At 32.9% G+C, this 18,617-nt stretch overlaps 1 protein-coding gene across 2 annotated transcripts in view; it reads right to left on the bottom strand.

The window, feature by feature from the left end:
* Positions 1-17,841, bottom strand: part of LOC148611120 (ATP-binding cassette sub-family A member 2-like) — a 59,687-nt gene extending 41,846 nt beyond the window's left edge. The window contains exons 1-6 of one of the 2 annotated variants that reach the window (XM_088591280.1): positions 17,622-17,841; positions 15,228-15,317; positions 4,447-4,540; positions 3,555-3,666; positions 2,686-2,843; positions 385-506 (exon numbers count right to left, since the gene is read on the bottom strand). In XM_088591280.1, coding sequence (XP_088447406.1) covers positions 385-506; positions 2,686-2,843; positions 3,555-3,666; positions 4,447-4,540; positions 15,228-15,317; positions 17,622-17,651 — 606 coding nt within the window. In that variant the 5' untranslated portion in view covers positions 17,652-17,841. Of the gene's footprint in view, positions 1-384; positions 507-2,685; positions 2,844-3,554; positions 3,667-4,446; positions 4,541-15,227; positions 15,318-16,624; positions 16,780-17,621 lie in introns of those variants that run through there. The other variant, XM_088591281.1, reaches the window with a different exon arrangement.
* Positions 17,842-18,617: the final 776 nt, after the last annotated feature.

Here is an 18,617-nt window from a genome sequence, read left to right on the forward strand (position 1 = left end):
CACCAATTTTCTCCACATTTCCCTCAATATTGTCCAACTAACAGAACTTCAAACCTTCATCAGTTTTAAAGGCAATAAAGAGTAAAATGTAAATGCCTCTCAACTTTCAGGAAAAATGGCATGAGAACCAAAAAGTGAAAGTTATATAGCCTTGTGTAATTAGAACATGTGAAAAAGTTCAATTTTCCTTGACATAATATCTTTGACAGTATATATCAAAAGTAACATCTTTGATATTGTATCTATTATCATCAACAATGCATCTTACATCATAAACCTTGAGTAAAAGTATACTACCATGCATTAAATGACATTTCCAAACTTTCATTTGAAATATATATAATGTTTAGGGGGTCATAATATGAGATTTATGTAACATTATACCTCATGTACATCCACAGTGGAATTCAATAGAGAGTCTATTTCATTTAATGGTAGAGAGAGATTTCTATATAGAAATTCTATAAACTCATCTTTATTGGTCAATATGGAATTCACAGTAAAATCTGAAAGAGACAAAAATGTAGATATTAAAAGCAGAAAGAACAATGAGTCTAATAGTACAACTAAATTTATGCTCTTTCCCAGTATTTCAGCATTATTGCTAAGTTTCACGTACAGTTCAGATTAAAAATCAGGCAAAGAGTAATTCACTACTTTTTTTTCATTATGCACATATTGTAGCATAGATCTATTAAATTGACTTGTTAAACAATTTTGGCAATATGTATTTCTCTTGTATCTGCATGTATGAGGTTACACACTAAAAGTTGTAGCCAGAAAAATCCTTGTACAATTTCATAGTAGAACTTTTCCCTGAAAATTATAAGTCAAACATAGTGAAAAGGGGTTTCAAGCCCATCCTTTGTTTGCATTGAAGATTAGAATGACAGGACTATATCATTCTTTTTAAGGTGGAATGTTATTTATTGATAACATCTAAATTATAAGGTACAGCAATAGTGCAAATGATTTCAAATATATGCATTTATTATTTCAAAGACCAAATCTAGATTTTGATGTAAAATTTAATCTTTATTTATAAATAAAATCGTGAATTAGAATTCAAAATACAACTTAAAAATATCCAGACCTCACACTTACTACATGTAATTTCAAGACATATATTTTTTAATGGCGCAGTCTTTCTAAAAATAACTCTGAGCATAAAAGATTCTGAATACAGATTAAATGCATAAAGCAACTATGACAGGAACCAATATGGAAATATCAGATCCTGATTGTATTCTTGACATCATATGAAAACAAAAGCTTTTTCCGCATACCATAAATTTATGCATCTACCTACTGCAAATATCATAATTCCAGGAAAAATCCCCAGTAAGTTTCATTGTATGATAGATATTTCAATCTATTGTTTCAAAACATGTTGAAAAACATCATTTTCCTGACTCAGTACAAGTTATCAATTTAAAAAAAATCCATTTATGCCATTTTTGCAATGTGTCATACTAGCTAATCACTGCAGCAATGAAATTAATCAATAATTCAAGGGTTAGAAAAACAATCAATTCTAATTAGCTCAAAAGGCTGCTTTTAGACAAAGGAAAGCAGAAGCAGAGATTACACCATAACAAATCCAATTTAATTACTCTAGTTACAAATTAAAGGGGTTATAGAAGGACAGGGGAACTAAATGTGGTTGGTTAACCAATGATAAACTTCTACTGACTGAAACTAAATATATACATGCTATAAATAGATCTATAGTTACAAAATTTGCATGTAGTTTAATATGATCAATATTTTCTAACTCTATTATACCAAGAAGGCTTTTAAATATCAACAAAATTTACATGTACTTGAGCTACAGCTGCTACATGTACCAAAACTACAGCTGTTACATGTAATATAGCATCATGATGACATATCAGTCTATTAATTGTCTATCAGAAATAGTTTAGTTAGTTAAAGCTTAAGTTTTGACCACAAATCAGGGTTTGACACTAACATTTCTTGCTAGGTAGCCCAAAGGACATTCTGATAGATAAGTTAGGTAGTCCTCAAAATTATTTTGCAGTCCTGTCCTTAGTACTAATCAAATTATATGAATTAACTTATGTAGCCCTAAGGAGTCCGGACTACCACTTGAAATTTCAAGGTAGTCCTCTCTCAAATTAGGTAGGCACAGGACTATCAGGTTACTGTTAGTGTGTCAAAGCCAGCAAATTTATTTACTACCCATTGGATGGACAAACAGACAGACAGACAGGCAATATGTTTCTCACTGATGGAGTGGTATATAAATAAAGTCCCCTCCCTCCTCTTTGCCTAAATTAGACTAAAGAACACAAACAGACAGGCAATATGTTTCTCATTGATAGAGTGGTATATAAATAAAGTCCCCTCCTTCCTCTTTGCCTAAATTAGTCTAAAGAACTTTTTTTGCTTTTGATGCAATCTACCATAACTGCTCTTTTCATGAAAAGACAAACATTTATCTGACAGTTACATGCACATTTTACTTTTTTCCACTTGAGCCAAAAATATTCAACTGATCAAAATTTTACAAATTTTTCCAATATGGGATAAAACCCTAAAGAAAAACCTACAGTAAAATAGGCTAAAAAACAGTGTGTACCCTTATTTGGAGACCTGACTAAAAATATTCAATGTCATTTGACCTTTTGCATAACCTACTTTTTGAGCTATAGAATGACCTACTTTTAGAATTATGGAATGTATCATGTATATCAGCAGTATTGTCAATAATACTTCTAAAGGTATCTGGTAAATCATCCATCTCTGATGGTGAATATCCTTTCTGAAAGAAATGGTGATTTTCTGCTACTGTTTGTAGGTGACTTAGAAACTCAGATGTCCTGAAATAAAACATTACCAGACTAGTCAGTACTGTAAGCATAGAATGGTATAATCTTCAAAGTTTGTGTATATGATATTGTATGACTAAAGGTTTCCAAAAATTAAAGTTACATGTAAGTTTTTACCATGATACCTTCTGATTTTTGCTAAGGATTCCATGAAAGTCAAATAAGAAAATGCTTTGGAAATACTGATGGCAAAGTGTTTATTGATTGTTTTTTTCTGATGACTGTAAAACTGATTTCCACTTGTAAAGATGTTTGCAAAGTAACCTAGCAAAAATCTATTGTACAGTTGGAAATTTTCACGAGGATGTAATTTTCGCTATATTTGAAATGTTTGGGGATTTGCAAAAATAAATGCTTGCCAAATTTAAGTCCAGATAATTTACATATTATGTTCATTCAACAAAATCTGAAGATGCGAAAAAATAAAAACCGGGAAAATTAAAGGCCTCTATCAATTGAATGAATCATGAAATTAAGCACACCAGGAAATTACCCGCTATACAGTATCTGGAAATGACCCTGCATTTTTAAAATCATTATTACACACTGTATCTATGTAATTTATAATCATGATAATCTTTACTTACAGTTTATATTTTTGTACTCAATAACAAAACTTGGATAGTCAAGACTTACTAACAGAGACAAAAAAAAAAAAAAAAAAAAAGAAAGTAATGTTGAAATCTTTTCCTTAAAACTTACTTGGCATGAGGGAAGGTAAGGAAACCAAACTCATCTCTTTTAGCCCCATCACAGAACATTTCCATGATGGGTATAATTCCTGCTGATGGTAAAGGGAATGCTGCATGATGTCCTGGAAGTAACACATGAACAATATACATGTATCAAATTTAAATTGCTTGTGAAAATCTAACATAAATAAATGAAGAATATAAATGTACATGTATGTTTAGCTTTTTTTATGTTTTTTGAAGAAGCATATTTTTATGAAATAAGTCAAAGTTTTATTAAAGGCTTGCCTCAAGTACAAGAAGAAAAACACTAAACATGCAATATTTAGCACTGAGGTTTGTGGTCTATTTCCAGGCCCTTACCAAATTCAGTATCGGACCCTTTCTCTTCTTGTTAATTAATACAATAAAAACATCAGAAATGACTTTGCAGTGTGCACAAACTTTGAAAATATTTGTAAAAGAAGTATTTATGTAAGGGTGTAATTAGGGATACAAAGAAGATGGCTATACATGTAGCATACCTGTGTTATCAGGGTGACAAAGCCGATGGCTATACATGTAGCATACCTGTGTTGTCAGGGTGACAAAGAGGATGGCAATACATGTAGCATACCTGCATTATCAAGGTGACAAAGAGGATGGCTGTACATGTAGCATACCTGTGTTACATATTTGTATTTGGATGACAAAGAAGATGGCTGTACATGTATCATACCTGTGCTATTAGGGTGACAAAGAAGATGGCTATACATGTAGCACACCTGTGTTATCAGGGTGAAAAAGAGGATGGCTATACATGTTGCATACCTGTGTTATTAGGGTGACAAAGCAGATGGCTATACATGTAGCATACCTGTGTGATTAGGGTGACAACAGAGATGATTATACTTGTAACATACCTGTATGCACAGGAACAGGAGGCTGCCTCTTTCTGATCAGCAGTAGAATGAAAAACAACACTAGTGGTATACATACTTCAAACAGAAGCACAAACTGAAACAGAAATAACAAATGCACTGTGAGCCAATAATCACTTATGATAACCCAGCTTTCATTTAGCAGAAAGTGAATATGACATTGGTCCAAAACACATCACACAAAATGCCAGATCTATATTGCTTTTGTCAACACACCATGTGACAATGATCAGTGAGTAGTTGCAGAAAAATTTGGTTATGGACAGTGGTACAGACAGACAGACATAATAATATGAAACAGACAAGGATCTTCCTATGTATCAACCAAATTCAGTTTGCTAGTTGTAAAATGATACTTTTTTTCTAAAATAAAAAGCAGTATTCTAAGAAATCATAGTATAATTTTATCAGGGATTCTTCTTGTTTCAGAGAGATATCATCTATGTTCATATGTACTCTCTATTACATGTTTTAAACCTTTCTTTTATACTACTTCAAAGAATTAACATGAATTTTTTTTTATATTTTTGCACCAACAGTTACTATCAGTATTTCTTTGATTCTCATGACAGCACAGGTTGTAACACAGTTCCCTAGTAATGTACACTGAGAGGGTTGTAGGACTGCCAGTTAGTTGTAATGTACATTGAGAGGGTTGTAGGACTGCCAGTCAGTTCTAATGTACATTGAGAGGGTTGTAGGACTGCCAGTCAGTTGTAATGTACATTGAGAGGGTTGTAGGACTGCCAGTTAGTTGTAATGTACATTGAGAGGATTGTAGGACTGCCAGTCAGTTGTAATGTACATTGAGAGGGTTATAGGACTGCCAGTCAGTTGTAATTTACATTGAGAGGGTTGTATGGCTGCCAGTCAGTTGTAATGTACACTGAGAGGGTTGCAGGACTGCAAGTCAGTTGTAATGTACATTGAGAGGGTTGTAGGACTGCCAGTCAGTTGTAATGTACATTGAGAGGGTTGTAGGACTGCCAGTCAGTTGTAATGTACATTGAGAGGGTTGTAGGACAGCCAGTCAGTTGTAATTTACATTGAGAGGGTTGTAGGACAGCCAGTCAGTTGTAATTTACATTGAGAGGGTTGTAGGGCTGCCAGTCAGTTGTAATGTACACTGAGAGGGTTGCAGGACTGCAAGTCAGTTGTAATGTACATTGAGAGGGTTGTAGGACTGCCAGTCAGTTGTAATGTACATTGAGAGGGTTGTAGGACTGCCAGTCAGTCGAATGTACATTGAGATGGTTGCAGGACTGCCAGTCAGTTGTAATGTACATTGAGAGGGTTGTAGGACTGCCAGTCAGTTGTAATGTACATTGAGAGGGTTGTAGGACAGCCAGTCAGTTGTAACTGTCATTTAATTCACAGTCAATGCTCAGGTATGCACATATACTTAACTAACAGATCACTGATTTCTTACTTAAACTAACATTAGCCAAATCTCCTACACAGGTGTAAATTTGCTATTTCAAAGCTTTACACCTCTGCCACACTCAGTATTAAACCCAACCCTTTTATGCAAATTGGTACGGAACACTGGACACAGCTTCACAGACTTGTAATAAGAAGTGCTCATGCCCAGTGATTTAATTCACATCTGGTAAGCTAGAGGAATGATAAATAGTAAATCAGGAAGCAGTTATAGGTCTGTGGAGGAAATTGTCACCCAACTGGATCCTTCATTTTCTTTTTCAACGATCATCTGAAACCTGGGACAACTGATTCTTCATACCTGCTTTAACATCTACATATAGAAGGAATGCATTGTGATTATAAGTACATTCCTAAATCTAGATGCTCAAAACTTAAATATCAAAATGATCAATTTAATGCATTGTATAAAATACATGAATAATACCATGTTGGTACATTTACCTCTGATTTTACATATGTTACGTTGATCATTTCAAACAATAACTGAGTACAATGAAACACATCTCATTTGGGGAAATATCCAAAAAAGCTATATAATCTGGGACTGACTTCAGCTAGCTAGTTATTAAATTGCACTTGCACAATTCTGAGTTGACTTAACAACATGTGGACAGACAGGAAAGACAACAGTATGCTATCATGACTATCAACAGATAGGCATATATACATGTAGACTAATACAAGCATGAGTAATACCTTGTAAGAACATGAACCTCTGCTGTTACATTGATCTCAATCATTACAAATAAGATGTAAATACAACATACTCGTTGAAAGGAATTACCATCTGTCACATAACAAACATCTATCACATTGTTAACATTATGGAATGTAAGATTGTCTGTTAATTCATGACCCAGTTCATGTTGAAATGAGAAAAAAATGTAAAAAATGCTGTCTAACCAAACTCATCCATGTCACCCATTTTTTTAAATGTCCTCTCATAGAACACACTTAAGGGGTGTGTGACAAACTAAGATAACATTTTTTTTTAATTAAATGGCCGACCTGTTGTCTCTTTACTTCACAAATAATTTCACATGATTTAACGTACTTTCATAGAAGTGAGGTGGTCCCATGACACAATTTATCATTTTACAATATTAATATAACCAATCCATATCATAATACCAGGGGCGTATCCAGGATTTGAGTTTAGGGGGGCATTAATTGAATTAAATGTCATGCAAAGCAAGGCAAAAAATATTATGGGGGTGAAACGCGGTGAATTTTTTTTCTTACCAATATGGGGGGGGGGGAGCTGAACTACCGGCACGCCAGTCCTTGGATCTGTGCCTGAATACTGCCAGGTAATGATAATACACTATCATGGGTATTTTAGTGGTTCTTATATTTTTTGTAAATAAACCGTAACTCTTATGGTCATTATGTTTATGGGTTTTTTTGCGACCAAAGAAACATAATTTAAGACCATTAAAGTTATAGTTCCACAGCCAAAGAACACAATACTGAAAACCATTAATACAAGGCATCAAGCATATTCTAGAATGACTTTGACATACATTATAAGTTTTGTTCAAGGTACCCCCGTTGGCAAAAAAATGGTCAGGGCATTATATTGTAGCTTTTTCCACATTTTTTCAAAAGAAATCTTTAAATGCCAATTCAAAAATCACCTTTGCTCAGTATCATTATATGGGCAAATCTTTAGATTTTTTTTTTCATTTTTAAATTTGCTGAAAATTATTTGGTTTCTATGATGACTGAACATAATACATTGTAATGTATAGCCATAGTATCTGTATCCTGGGCATTCAGGGTATCAATCAATACCACGTCCCTGAAATGTTGTCATTCAATGAAAATGTTCACTATACAAGTACTTTAAATATATTTTCGTGGTTACAAATTTTCACAGTTAAGAACAAATTAGTGTTTCTTAGTACAATAAATCAATTTCATAGAGACTCCTTTCAAATTGTTTGTTAATCATAAAGATAACGAAAATTAAAGAATTTTAGTGAGCATGCTCACAATACCCCATTTGTACACATTTCACTTAAAAAAAATCCCTTTATTCAAATATAATAGGGTTGCTCCCCTAGAACCGTGCAATTAACCCCATCCAAGTTTTGATTACTACTAGCCACTTACAGAAGTATGAAAACATAATGGCTATATCCATGCAACAAGCGTAAATGATTATTTTTTTAACTTAGTCACCCCACTTACTGGTACCTATTTCTGTTAAAATCCATCCAGGTTTTTATTGCTGCATGTACTAGTCATTCTGAATGAAATCCATGAAAAAAATAGAGGCACTATCCAGATGACAACCTTAATTCAATAACTAAGTTCCCCTTCCAAAAATGTTCTCTAAGAAAAACAACCCTATCAAAGATTTTATAGCTACTAAACATTCCCAAAAGTTAGGAACAGTCGTTAAAAAATACAGGCACTATCCACGTGACAACACTAAATCACTGATTTTTTACTAAGCCCTCTCCCAAAATTACTGTGAAAATCAATCCCAAACAAATCCTCAAGATTTTATTGATACTAATCATTCATCAAAGTTTGAAAGAAATCAGTTAACTAAACAGAGGTAAAATCAAGGCAACAAGCCTAAAACATTGATTATTAACCAAGTCCCCTTCCAAACAAAATGTGGTCCCCCTTGACTGATTACTGTGAGTTTGAAAGAAATTGGTTAAAAAAAATGGAGGCTACATGTTTATCCAAGCAAAAAATAGTAGTGACTGATGGACAGACAGACAGACAGATCAGTAAACAAAATTTATCCTTGCAACTTATTGGCTGGATGGAATCATGCTACATTTACAGAACTTATATCATATAAATTATCCTTAGTCATGATTTAATGACATGAATGACAGAGACAATATCAGATTACTTTATCTCATACTGACTACAACTGATAAAAAAGCTACACATATAAAATATTACAGTATCATCTTCTTTTAAAGTGGGTGTATTTATTTAAGAAACCTTACATAAGACCACTTTGACAAAATTAAAATTTACATCCCAGATTCATCCTTCAGAGCTCAATACAATGTTATTTATTGGTGAAATTAAGTTTCCCCTCCACCTTCAAATCTTCATTTATTCTACAAGTATAGTATCAATGGTCTTTGTACTTAAATTATAAAATGCTATAATCTATGGAGGAAATGCAAAGGTGTAAACAATTTCAGAAAAAACTGAATTTCCTGATACATGATGAGCAAGAAATACACACCGGGTTCAAGTTTTGGCTACAGTAACTGTTGCCAATTTTTCCCAAATGCTAAAAGGGGCACTACATTTAAGTCCTTACGCCCAGAATAAATATTTTGCAGAATTTATTTTTTTTTATGTTTGTAGACAGACCACTATAATATGACAAAATTAGCACTCCCAGAAAAATATCCACTTTTATGTTGATACACAACCAAAAGTTTGATTGATTGATTGAGTGTTGGGGTTTAAAGCCTGAGCAGCAATATTTCAGCTATATTCAGGCGATGAACATGAAAGGGATGACAAAATGAACATGAAATGAAGATGATGAAATGAAAAAAGGGATGGGACACAAGGATAATAGGGTCGACAAATGTTGATTGTCACAAGATAAAAAGGAGGGATGGGTAGGGTCAGGCAATTTAGCCTCCTGTGGCGGAGCGCAAAGGTTCCTACTCCCATCGAATACCACAACAGGGTTCTTTAACGTGCGAGAGACGTGGCATCTTTCCCAACATGATGCATCATTATGGTTTGCTGTCAGGTTTTCCATATTATATATAGCCTGACAACTCCAGCATGTAACATGCCAGGGGTAACCCATTCCACAACCTGAGGCAAACAGAAGTCCAAAATCCCCCAGTCTAAAAGTAAACTTCAATGACAGGGTCACTCACAGATAAACAGACACAATCTTGTGCAGAGGCTAAAAATAGATGCTTCTGTCTTAACTGCAGGGTATTCTTTTTGTATACCTAATATATACAAAATGTACTTCCCAAAGGAAAATTCTTTTGATACCCCAAAAGCACTTTTGTAAAATCCTGGATGTGTATGTCACACATGGTCTTAGACAATCCTATAGTCAAGAGTCCATTATTTTTTTTTCAAATCATATGTCTTTAATATCTAGGTCTAAACATAATCTGTCACAATTCATTAAAATGGGTCTGCATCGGTTGCTCACCTGAACAATGACATTAAAGAAGTCTGGGACAAGGTGGGGAATACATTTGTTGATTAATCTTTGTATCATTTAGTTCCTGATGATCACAAATCACAGATAATAAGATAAATCATTCTAAAGTACAAGTCGACATAAGAGGATCTACAATGTATACTGGTACCACAAGTGTACATAAGAGGATCTACAATGTATACTGGTACCAGGAATCTAATCCAAGAACTACTGCACTAGAGTCGACCATGCTACATGTACCTTGAGACATGACCTTAGTGGATGGAACATTTAGCAATGAATTTAAATAAAATAAAGAAAAATAAATTGATACAATTACTTCTTCACTTTATTAAGCCTAAATTCATCACATGCATGTACATGTATATATGTATTTTACAACATACATGTATACTCACAATTAAACATGTACCCATAAATTCTGATCCTTTCATTCAAAAGTGTGTTCAATGAATTTATTGAATAAGTTATTGAATTTTTTGGCCTGATATTTTATAGATTAGTACTTTAACTGTAAAAGTACCACCCAACCTTAAGGATGTTATCTAGAAATAATTTCATGATGCAGTAATCTTTGATAAAGCTTAGGACTTTAGTTTTGTAAAGGGCAACGACCCTGGTCAATTTATTTTATTTATAAAGAATCTGATTACATAATAATATCTTGCCTAGATATTGCACCTTCTAGTTGTATCAAGAAATGATTACAGATTTGACAATGACGGTAATCTCATAAAAAACATGTACATATATGCTAAAGAGCTTTGAAATTTAGGACACTACAGACACACTGAAGCCTGACTCTCATCTTGACTTGAAGTCATCAAAATCCTAATTTTAAAACAAATGTGACAGCTTTGATTTTCCCATTGTCAACTAGCCTTAATGCAGGCATTGGCTACAACAATATTCCTTCATGCCCAACTACATAAAAATATGATGGCTATCCTTTCTAAAAATTTCATAAAAAATTATTCCATAGCTTAGGAGGAGTTACCATACTACATGTAGGTTTTTAAACATATACAAAAAATGTAGTTGAATTTTATCCCTTTACAGGCATTGAACAATAGTTATATTCCTTCATACACATCTACATATATGTATGGTACACAATCTTTCTCTGAAATTTCATCAAAATCCCTTCAGCAGTTTTGGAGTTGCACTTAAGAGATACATGTACGTGTACATGAATGTGGACAGATGAACAGACAGACAGACAGGGAGATTGATTCTTAAAAGCCCCTTATCATCCAGTGTACAGGGACTATACATAAATCTAGGTTTAAAAGAACGGTGGGATTACAAATGATGACAGGCATGATACTATTATAAGCACAATTTTTTATGTCAAAAAAAAAAAGTAGCCATTAAAATATAGTACACTAGTAATACAAGCATTAAATTTGTATGACATTTTCTACATGTAGATCCTGGTAAGGAATTTTTAGTTGTTACAAATGATCAGAAAAGAACAAAAATTGTTTTTGAATTCCTCTTCTATACATTTACAATAAGGATATTTGGACAATGTTGTACAACAATTTTCATAATACAAATGTATGTTGTAACAATATTACAATCAATATCCTTGTCTTTTTTTTTGTGCATCATACATGCTTTGTTAGTATTTTTATGACAACAATATTAAAATCCACAGGAAAACATTTTTTTGTTCATTATATAATCTTGTTATCGTCCACATATACTTTGTCAAAGTGACACGAAACCCATTGGGTTCTTTTATTTATATTTTTAAAAACTTGACCATATGCATTGTATTTGAAGTTCTTGTACATGCAAGGAGATATAAACAATATACATGTACAGAGCTGTATGTACATGTACATATTTTTTGTGCTTATTTACACAACTACTTTTGGTGAAGTTAGGCAAACATTTTATAATTTATTCTGTAAGTTAAAATATAAATTACTAGTGCTATCAAAGTTGAAAATGACTGGGCCAGCTACAGTTCTAAAGTTAATGTACATGTAACTGGCCAATTGTACAAATGAAAATATTGAAAATATAAATGGAATCCAAAATGTAAATAAGACAAGTCTGAAATTGTCAGCTGCATGGGCACTTTGTGCAAAAAATAATTTCTGAACTACATGTAAATGTACAACATTTACATGTACTAGACAAATATTTATGATTTTCATTTTTTTTTCTATAAAATAAATCTACAAGTACATGTGTACTTTTCTTAAATACAACATGTATGAGCCATGTTTAACCCATACTGATTCATTTCCATTCTCAAGTTGACCACATTTTTACCACAGACTAAAAAACATGGATGCCCATCATATAAACTGTAACATACATGTACAGTATTGTACATGTTGACATACAATTAAACAATAGGTCTGAATGCATTATATACTGGTGAATTTGAGTTTCATGCTCATACATGTAGTAATCATGATGTTAACCTCAACACAGGTACGTGGGGCACAGATGGTTCTAACAAACCTCTTTTTTGACTTGACAACCATTTTTTCTCCCTGATTAATTTATCTTGTAAGAATATCATACAGTAATACTGTAAAAAAATTGTATGATGAGCATCATGTGTGAAAAACTTTGTAAACTTCCGGTTGTCAGGGTTGTCAAAAAACAGTTTTTTCTATGATTTTATGATAGATTTTTAAATAAATTATTGAAGTTAGGATGCAGCTGATAGTGTGAAGACGCATCCCGTGGACGCATGCTGTTTTGCACGTCCAGCAAATATTTTTATTGCATCCAAGACGCATGTACACACCTTATCGAGAACCCTGCAGTATATTTTTCAGTTTCTGGGGACATTATTGAACATATCATAATGAAAATGCTTTGTACTGGGTTTGACATTAACAGTAGCCTGGCAGTCCCGTACCTACCTAATTTGATAGAGGGCTTATTTTAATTGGTAGCCCTTAGGGCTACCTAAATTAATTCTTAACATTTTATTAATCCTAAGGACAGTACCACAAAATAATTTTGAGGACTACTTAATTTATCTATCCCAAAGTCCTGTGGGCTAACTAATGAGAAAAGTTAGTGCCAAACCCTGTTTTATCAATATCTAATAAAACAATTGACTTAGGTACTAATAGAGGGAATTAATATGGCATTGCCTATATCAGTGAGCACCATGAGCTGTACCTGATAATTGTACCATCTGTGCAAGACTCTTAAGAAAAGAAAAGAAGGCAAATGCAATCAATATTTCTATTTGAAAATGTGCTTTGCTATATAATGGGGAAATGTTGTTTTTGTTTTCCATGAATAAGAAAAAAATGTTTGAACATTTATTAGATTTTTTTTGTTCTCAAGAAAGATCCAAGCCACCAGCCCCCTCTTTTCCCCTTGCTTTCAAAATGGTCGAAGACTTTGAAGTACTTTGCCATACTTCACAATTTCTAATCCTTAAGGGCATCTCTAGTAACATCCTTTTCAGTTTAAGCAGATCAACTAGATGACTTTGTGCAGATACCAGAAATTTGACAGTTCTCCACGGATGGTGGGAATATTTTACACATGTCATGTAATGTAAACAAAATTCAGACGCAACTGACAGCTGAAAATTCCAAAAAGAAAACAATTGCCTTTCCTATCTTAGAAAAGCTATGCTTTGTTTCGGAAAATACAATCGGTGTTACATTTTTTCTGAGGTGGGTTAGGTTCTTGACAGCAACAGTGGAACAGCAGAGATACACATACATGTAAGTACATCCACGTTTTTCCGAACTAATTAAAAATGCATCATATTCACTTCTCTTAATAATTAAAAAAAATAGAAAAGACTTGAACAATATCAGAAAAGATAAAGTTATTTTTGTTGAAGTGTAATCTTAACCTATATATTTTTATTTGTTTGATTTAAGGAAACAATGAGTTTTCTCCAGATGGACAGTCACTTTTTGTTACTTCGGGGACATGACTTTTTTTCCTTAGTATATTTGGGAACCTCAAGGAAAATTAGATAGTACATGTAATAACTGTAGAGCTCACACTGCTGCGCGGTGCTCACTATCAGTGTCTAATGAGCCTGTGAACTACAGCTGTACATTGTACAATTTACATCAATGTTGCTAATTTTCACAAGGTGATGATATTGACAATCCAGGAATCATGTCTTCAGAGGTTTTAACCATATACAATGTATATGTCTTGGTTTTATTGACCTTTGAAAATTTCCTAAGACAAGAAATCACTGAACTTCATCAATGATAATGGTGACTGGTAAAGCCTGACATGGAGAAAAGCATTGTCAAATGGATTCTACTTGTATATTAATCAATATACCTGTCTGATTAGGAAGGTGAGAAATTGGAATTTAATGTCTAACATTATTGATGAAATAATTATTGATGTGTTCAGTTTATGACCACAGGTGCTATATATGCTGTATGATATACAATATATTCAAAGTGTACAGAACCATACAATTACACAAGTACATGTACATGAAAGGAGAGCAATTATTTCTACTTAATAGTAAACAGACAGACAGACACGCACTGGTTATAAAAAAAAATGGTTGTACTCCCTAACTTGAAAGTGTAGGTACAAAAATAAGTATTTATATAAGTTACTATAAGGAGAAAAGTTTATTTCAGCCTCTTCCGAAGCAATACAAATTCATTGGCCTATTCTCATTAAATCTCAAGCGACATTTCCCACAGCCATCTCAAAGAGCATGAATCTCATAGCCAATTTTTTAAATGATTGTTTCCACATGTAGTTTTAGATAAAGTTTTAGATACAACATGTATACATATACACATGTATTTCTCATAAGGAAAATAAAAGGCCACTTTAGGAATACTTTCTTGTTTCTGAATCCCTTTCTGCATGTACACGTACATGAACATGTACATTTACATACAATTTTATATGTACATGTATGTTCTATTTTTTAATCTCATTCATCCTTTATCTGTTCAATGAAGTAAACCCATATAAAGTATATATAAACCTTGTAATAGATAAATGGTTGATGTACATGTACAGTACTACACACCATACTTATTATCATTATTTATCCTGTACATGTATATTTTCAAAATTTTTTTAAATCTTTTTTGTGTGACCCAATGCTACATTATTGTTCAACTTTTGTTTTGATAAAACTTATACTTACTGGGCTTCTCTTCTTCAATGTAAAATTTTTCCAAAGTAAGAGTCTGTATTGGTGAAAAAATCCCATATCGTGCTTCACGAAGTCCTTGATCTGAAAATTAAAAAAAGGTAGAAAAAATGTTTTCTAAGACAATGCCACTGTACCACATCAGTAAGTTTAAGCTATCACTCCTGTAAACATGAAGTTGATGTGTGATAAGTCATGCTGAAGCTCCATAAAATAACCTATTTTATATATTTTCCATGAAGGATCTGAAGGTTTTGCTAATAAATAACCACCCGCTAAACCGCACTCCAAATACTGTTAATAAGTCCACAAAGATTATTACAACCCTGCTTCAAGTGGACTTGCATGTTTGCAATATGGATTTTAACAAGTCCAATGTGACATATTGGACGGGTAAAGGCTGTATTGGATGGTTAAATCCCTTATTGGCCCACTTTTGTACTTTGTATTGTAAGTTTTGATCATATTTAAGCGAATATTTTAACGTTATAGAATAAATACCTATATGATGCTTTACCACTCCATTTATATACACAATGTGTCTCATTTCAATCTATTGAATGGTTAAGGAAAACCTTTCAGTGAGATTAACTCCCATGGCAGGCATCAGTTCCTCATAAACATGATAAATGCAAATATATGCAAGTCCAACCCTGTACTCTGAACTTCGACAATGTATGTAATGGGATACTAGGTTTTATGTCAACTGGTTTCTTTGAACAATTTGATAGTTATGGAATAGCAATTTTTTGCAAATGGAGTTTTTTACTTGGATAATTTGAATAAACCATGGGAACAAGTCAACAATGTTGCATGAACTCTTTTCACAGTTCAGGTAATTTCAATCAGAAACAATATACTACAAAAAAACATTAAGTTAGCAATATAAAGTGTGTAGAAAATATGTCTCGTCACAACTGTGGTTTACATTTGGTTAGGCAATGATAGCATGTTGTATGTAGTGTACATTGTACATAAATGTACATTTTACAAGGCATTACTGTAGAAGATAACTGACTATTGAAAGTATGTTGTACATGTATGCTCAAGCTTCTGTGCATGGTTTGTGCAAAAGGATTTTTATATCAAGTATCATATGAAAAATATACTGATTTATGATTCCAGACAAAGCCTAAGAAATTTCAAGAACTAAAATGTACAATTTGTATCTACAGTCAATTAAGCAATACACAATCTCCACTAATTCTAAACTGCAGGCACAAATAAAACTGTTTTCTTTTTTTAAGAATGCCAGACGAAAGGCATCATCTTTTCTGAAACGTTCAACATGATTAATATATTGGACCGAAAAATGGTGTATTTTTTTAAATGGCAATATTTTACAAAGCAAAATCACTGTTTCTTAATCCTTATTTACACTTACTACAAACCTTAAAAGATTTAAGTTCAACTGTTAATAGTTGAGCAATTATCTCTTGGCAGAAAAATTTACATCTTCAACAATATAATTCATTATCAATAGTGTCAATAAGGATCCATCATCATCTTTGTGTGTGTCCAGTGTCACGTGATACTATATTTATTCAGTTCGATTCGTCATCTGTATTTTGTTACTATATTTAGATCGTTCGACATGTGTTTCTTTTGTTTACCTAATCAGCTGATCGTATCCACGTGAAAGAGACAGCTGCTTATTAGAGAATTAGCGAAGTATTTTTTTTTTTGATTACTTATCAGTGTAATTGTTGACTTCTTTTTTGCAGAAGTAGCATTAATTATTCAAATTTCAGGCGCGTCATTTCAGACTATAAAGTCATAAAAAGTGGTATCACTGATCAGCCCATGATGGATTTGTATAGCTGTCTTAAATCGGTCAACAACCCTGCTTTTTTTTAATGGTAAATGCGTTTGATCTTAATTATAAAGGTTTGCTAAAATCTGTTCGATGTGCATCTATACTAATTCGATCTTTGCATAGTCCATACAGAATAAACGATGCATTGTGCTGAAACTACCCAGACATATCAAACATGATGGTTATCAGCTTTAAACCAGGGACTTGATAATACTTAATATAAAGTCTCTGTTTAAAATGACCACAAATGTTTTGTTTCGTTTTTTTTTCTTCTCTCTGTTTAATTCAGAATAAATCATTTCCATTTTTTTTTCAGTTATGCCTATAATTGTACCTTGTGAATATATCAAGTTCCAGTTTCACCTTTAAAAAGTTAATTATGGCTGTCTTTTCAATTCTTTTGTACTGACTTATATTCTTAAGTACGTTTCAATTAAACTCGTCCAAACCAAGGTCAGAAAGTATGAGGTTTAAGTGCAAAAGAAAACAGTTGACAGCACATTAGACATATATATGTTGTAGTGATGGGCACTGAGTGAATTACATAATTAAGCTAATATTATAATTCTTACCCCTCTGAACGTTCCTCCATGTTCTTCCATCTCTCAGTCTGTAACTTTCTCAATCAATTTATTGATTGTAATTACGCGAAACTTTAGATATTTTCCAAACTTTTATCTCCATTTTAAACATTTGAATAAAGATACAGACGGCAAACATAACATTGCACACTATTTATCACAAAACGTGAAACAAAGAACTCTAAAAATATATATATATATCATAAGGCACAAAGATGGATAATTGCCAATCTCGTTTGATTTCTGTTACTTTATAAGCTAGCTTTGTGTCACAGCTGGGTAAAATTTATTTATTCACGGTCAAATACAAACAGAGGATTTATATTGAAAGGAATAGTTACATCATATTTTGACAGTTATTTTTAGTAATCAATTTTCAAGTAATACTTTCCAACATAGATATTTAATTTTGCTGTTTAATTGTTGAAATGGGCATGGCGTATGGCCATTTAGAATATAAATGATTCAATACACAAAAGCATTCGACCAGAAACCAACTTATCGGACAAAGGAAACCCAAATATGAACTATGCTATTTTTTCCAGTACTTAATTTCCTGACAAAATTGCATGGATGGATCCAGGGGGAGGCGTGGTTTTTCACTTCTAGTTTGCACTTTTAGTACGATATCTACTCCTACAATGTAAGAGGTTGGAATTCCGTTTGATGGTACCAAGTCAGAAAATAGCTTGCCAGACAACCTCTAGCATTGCTGGAGTATACGATATATATTTATATGTCACTATAGTTAACTTTGTCAACTTAGACAGGTAAAGCACTATGTTAATGAATCAGTAGTTTACTGATTGCAAATCCACAACTACACAGCAATAACGAACACAATGCGACAGGGCAACTATTATGGATTTTATTGTATAATTAACAGTTCTTGTGTATTTCATTGAATATCGACTAATTAGACTAAAACAAATAATGAAGAAGGTTAGGTGGCATGATCACATACCCACGCCCTAACTGGTTTTCGTA

Source organism: Perna viridis, chromosome 7 (genome assembly GCF_037379345.1).
Source record: "Perna viridis isolate PV_CMFRI_1.1 ecotype Kerala chromosome 7, ASM3737934v1, whole genome shotgun sequence".
Taxonomy (NCBI): domain Eukaryota; kingdom Metazoa; phylum Mollusca; class Bivalvia; order Mytilida; family Mytilidae; genus Perna; species Perna viridis.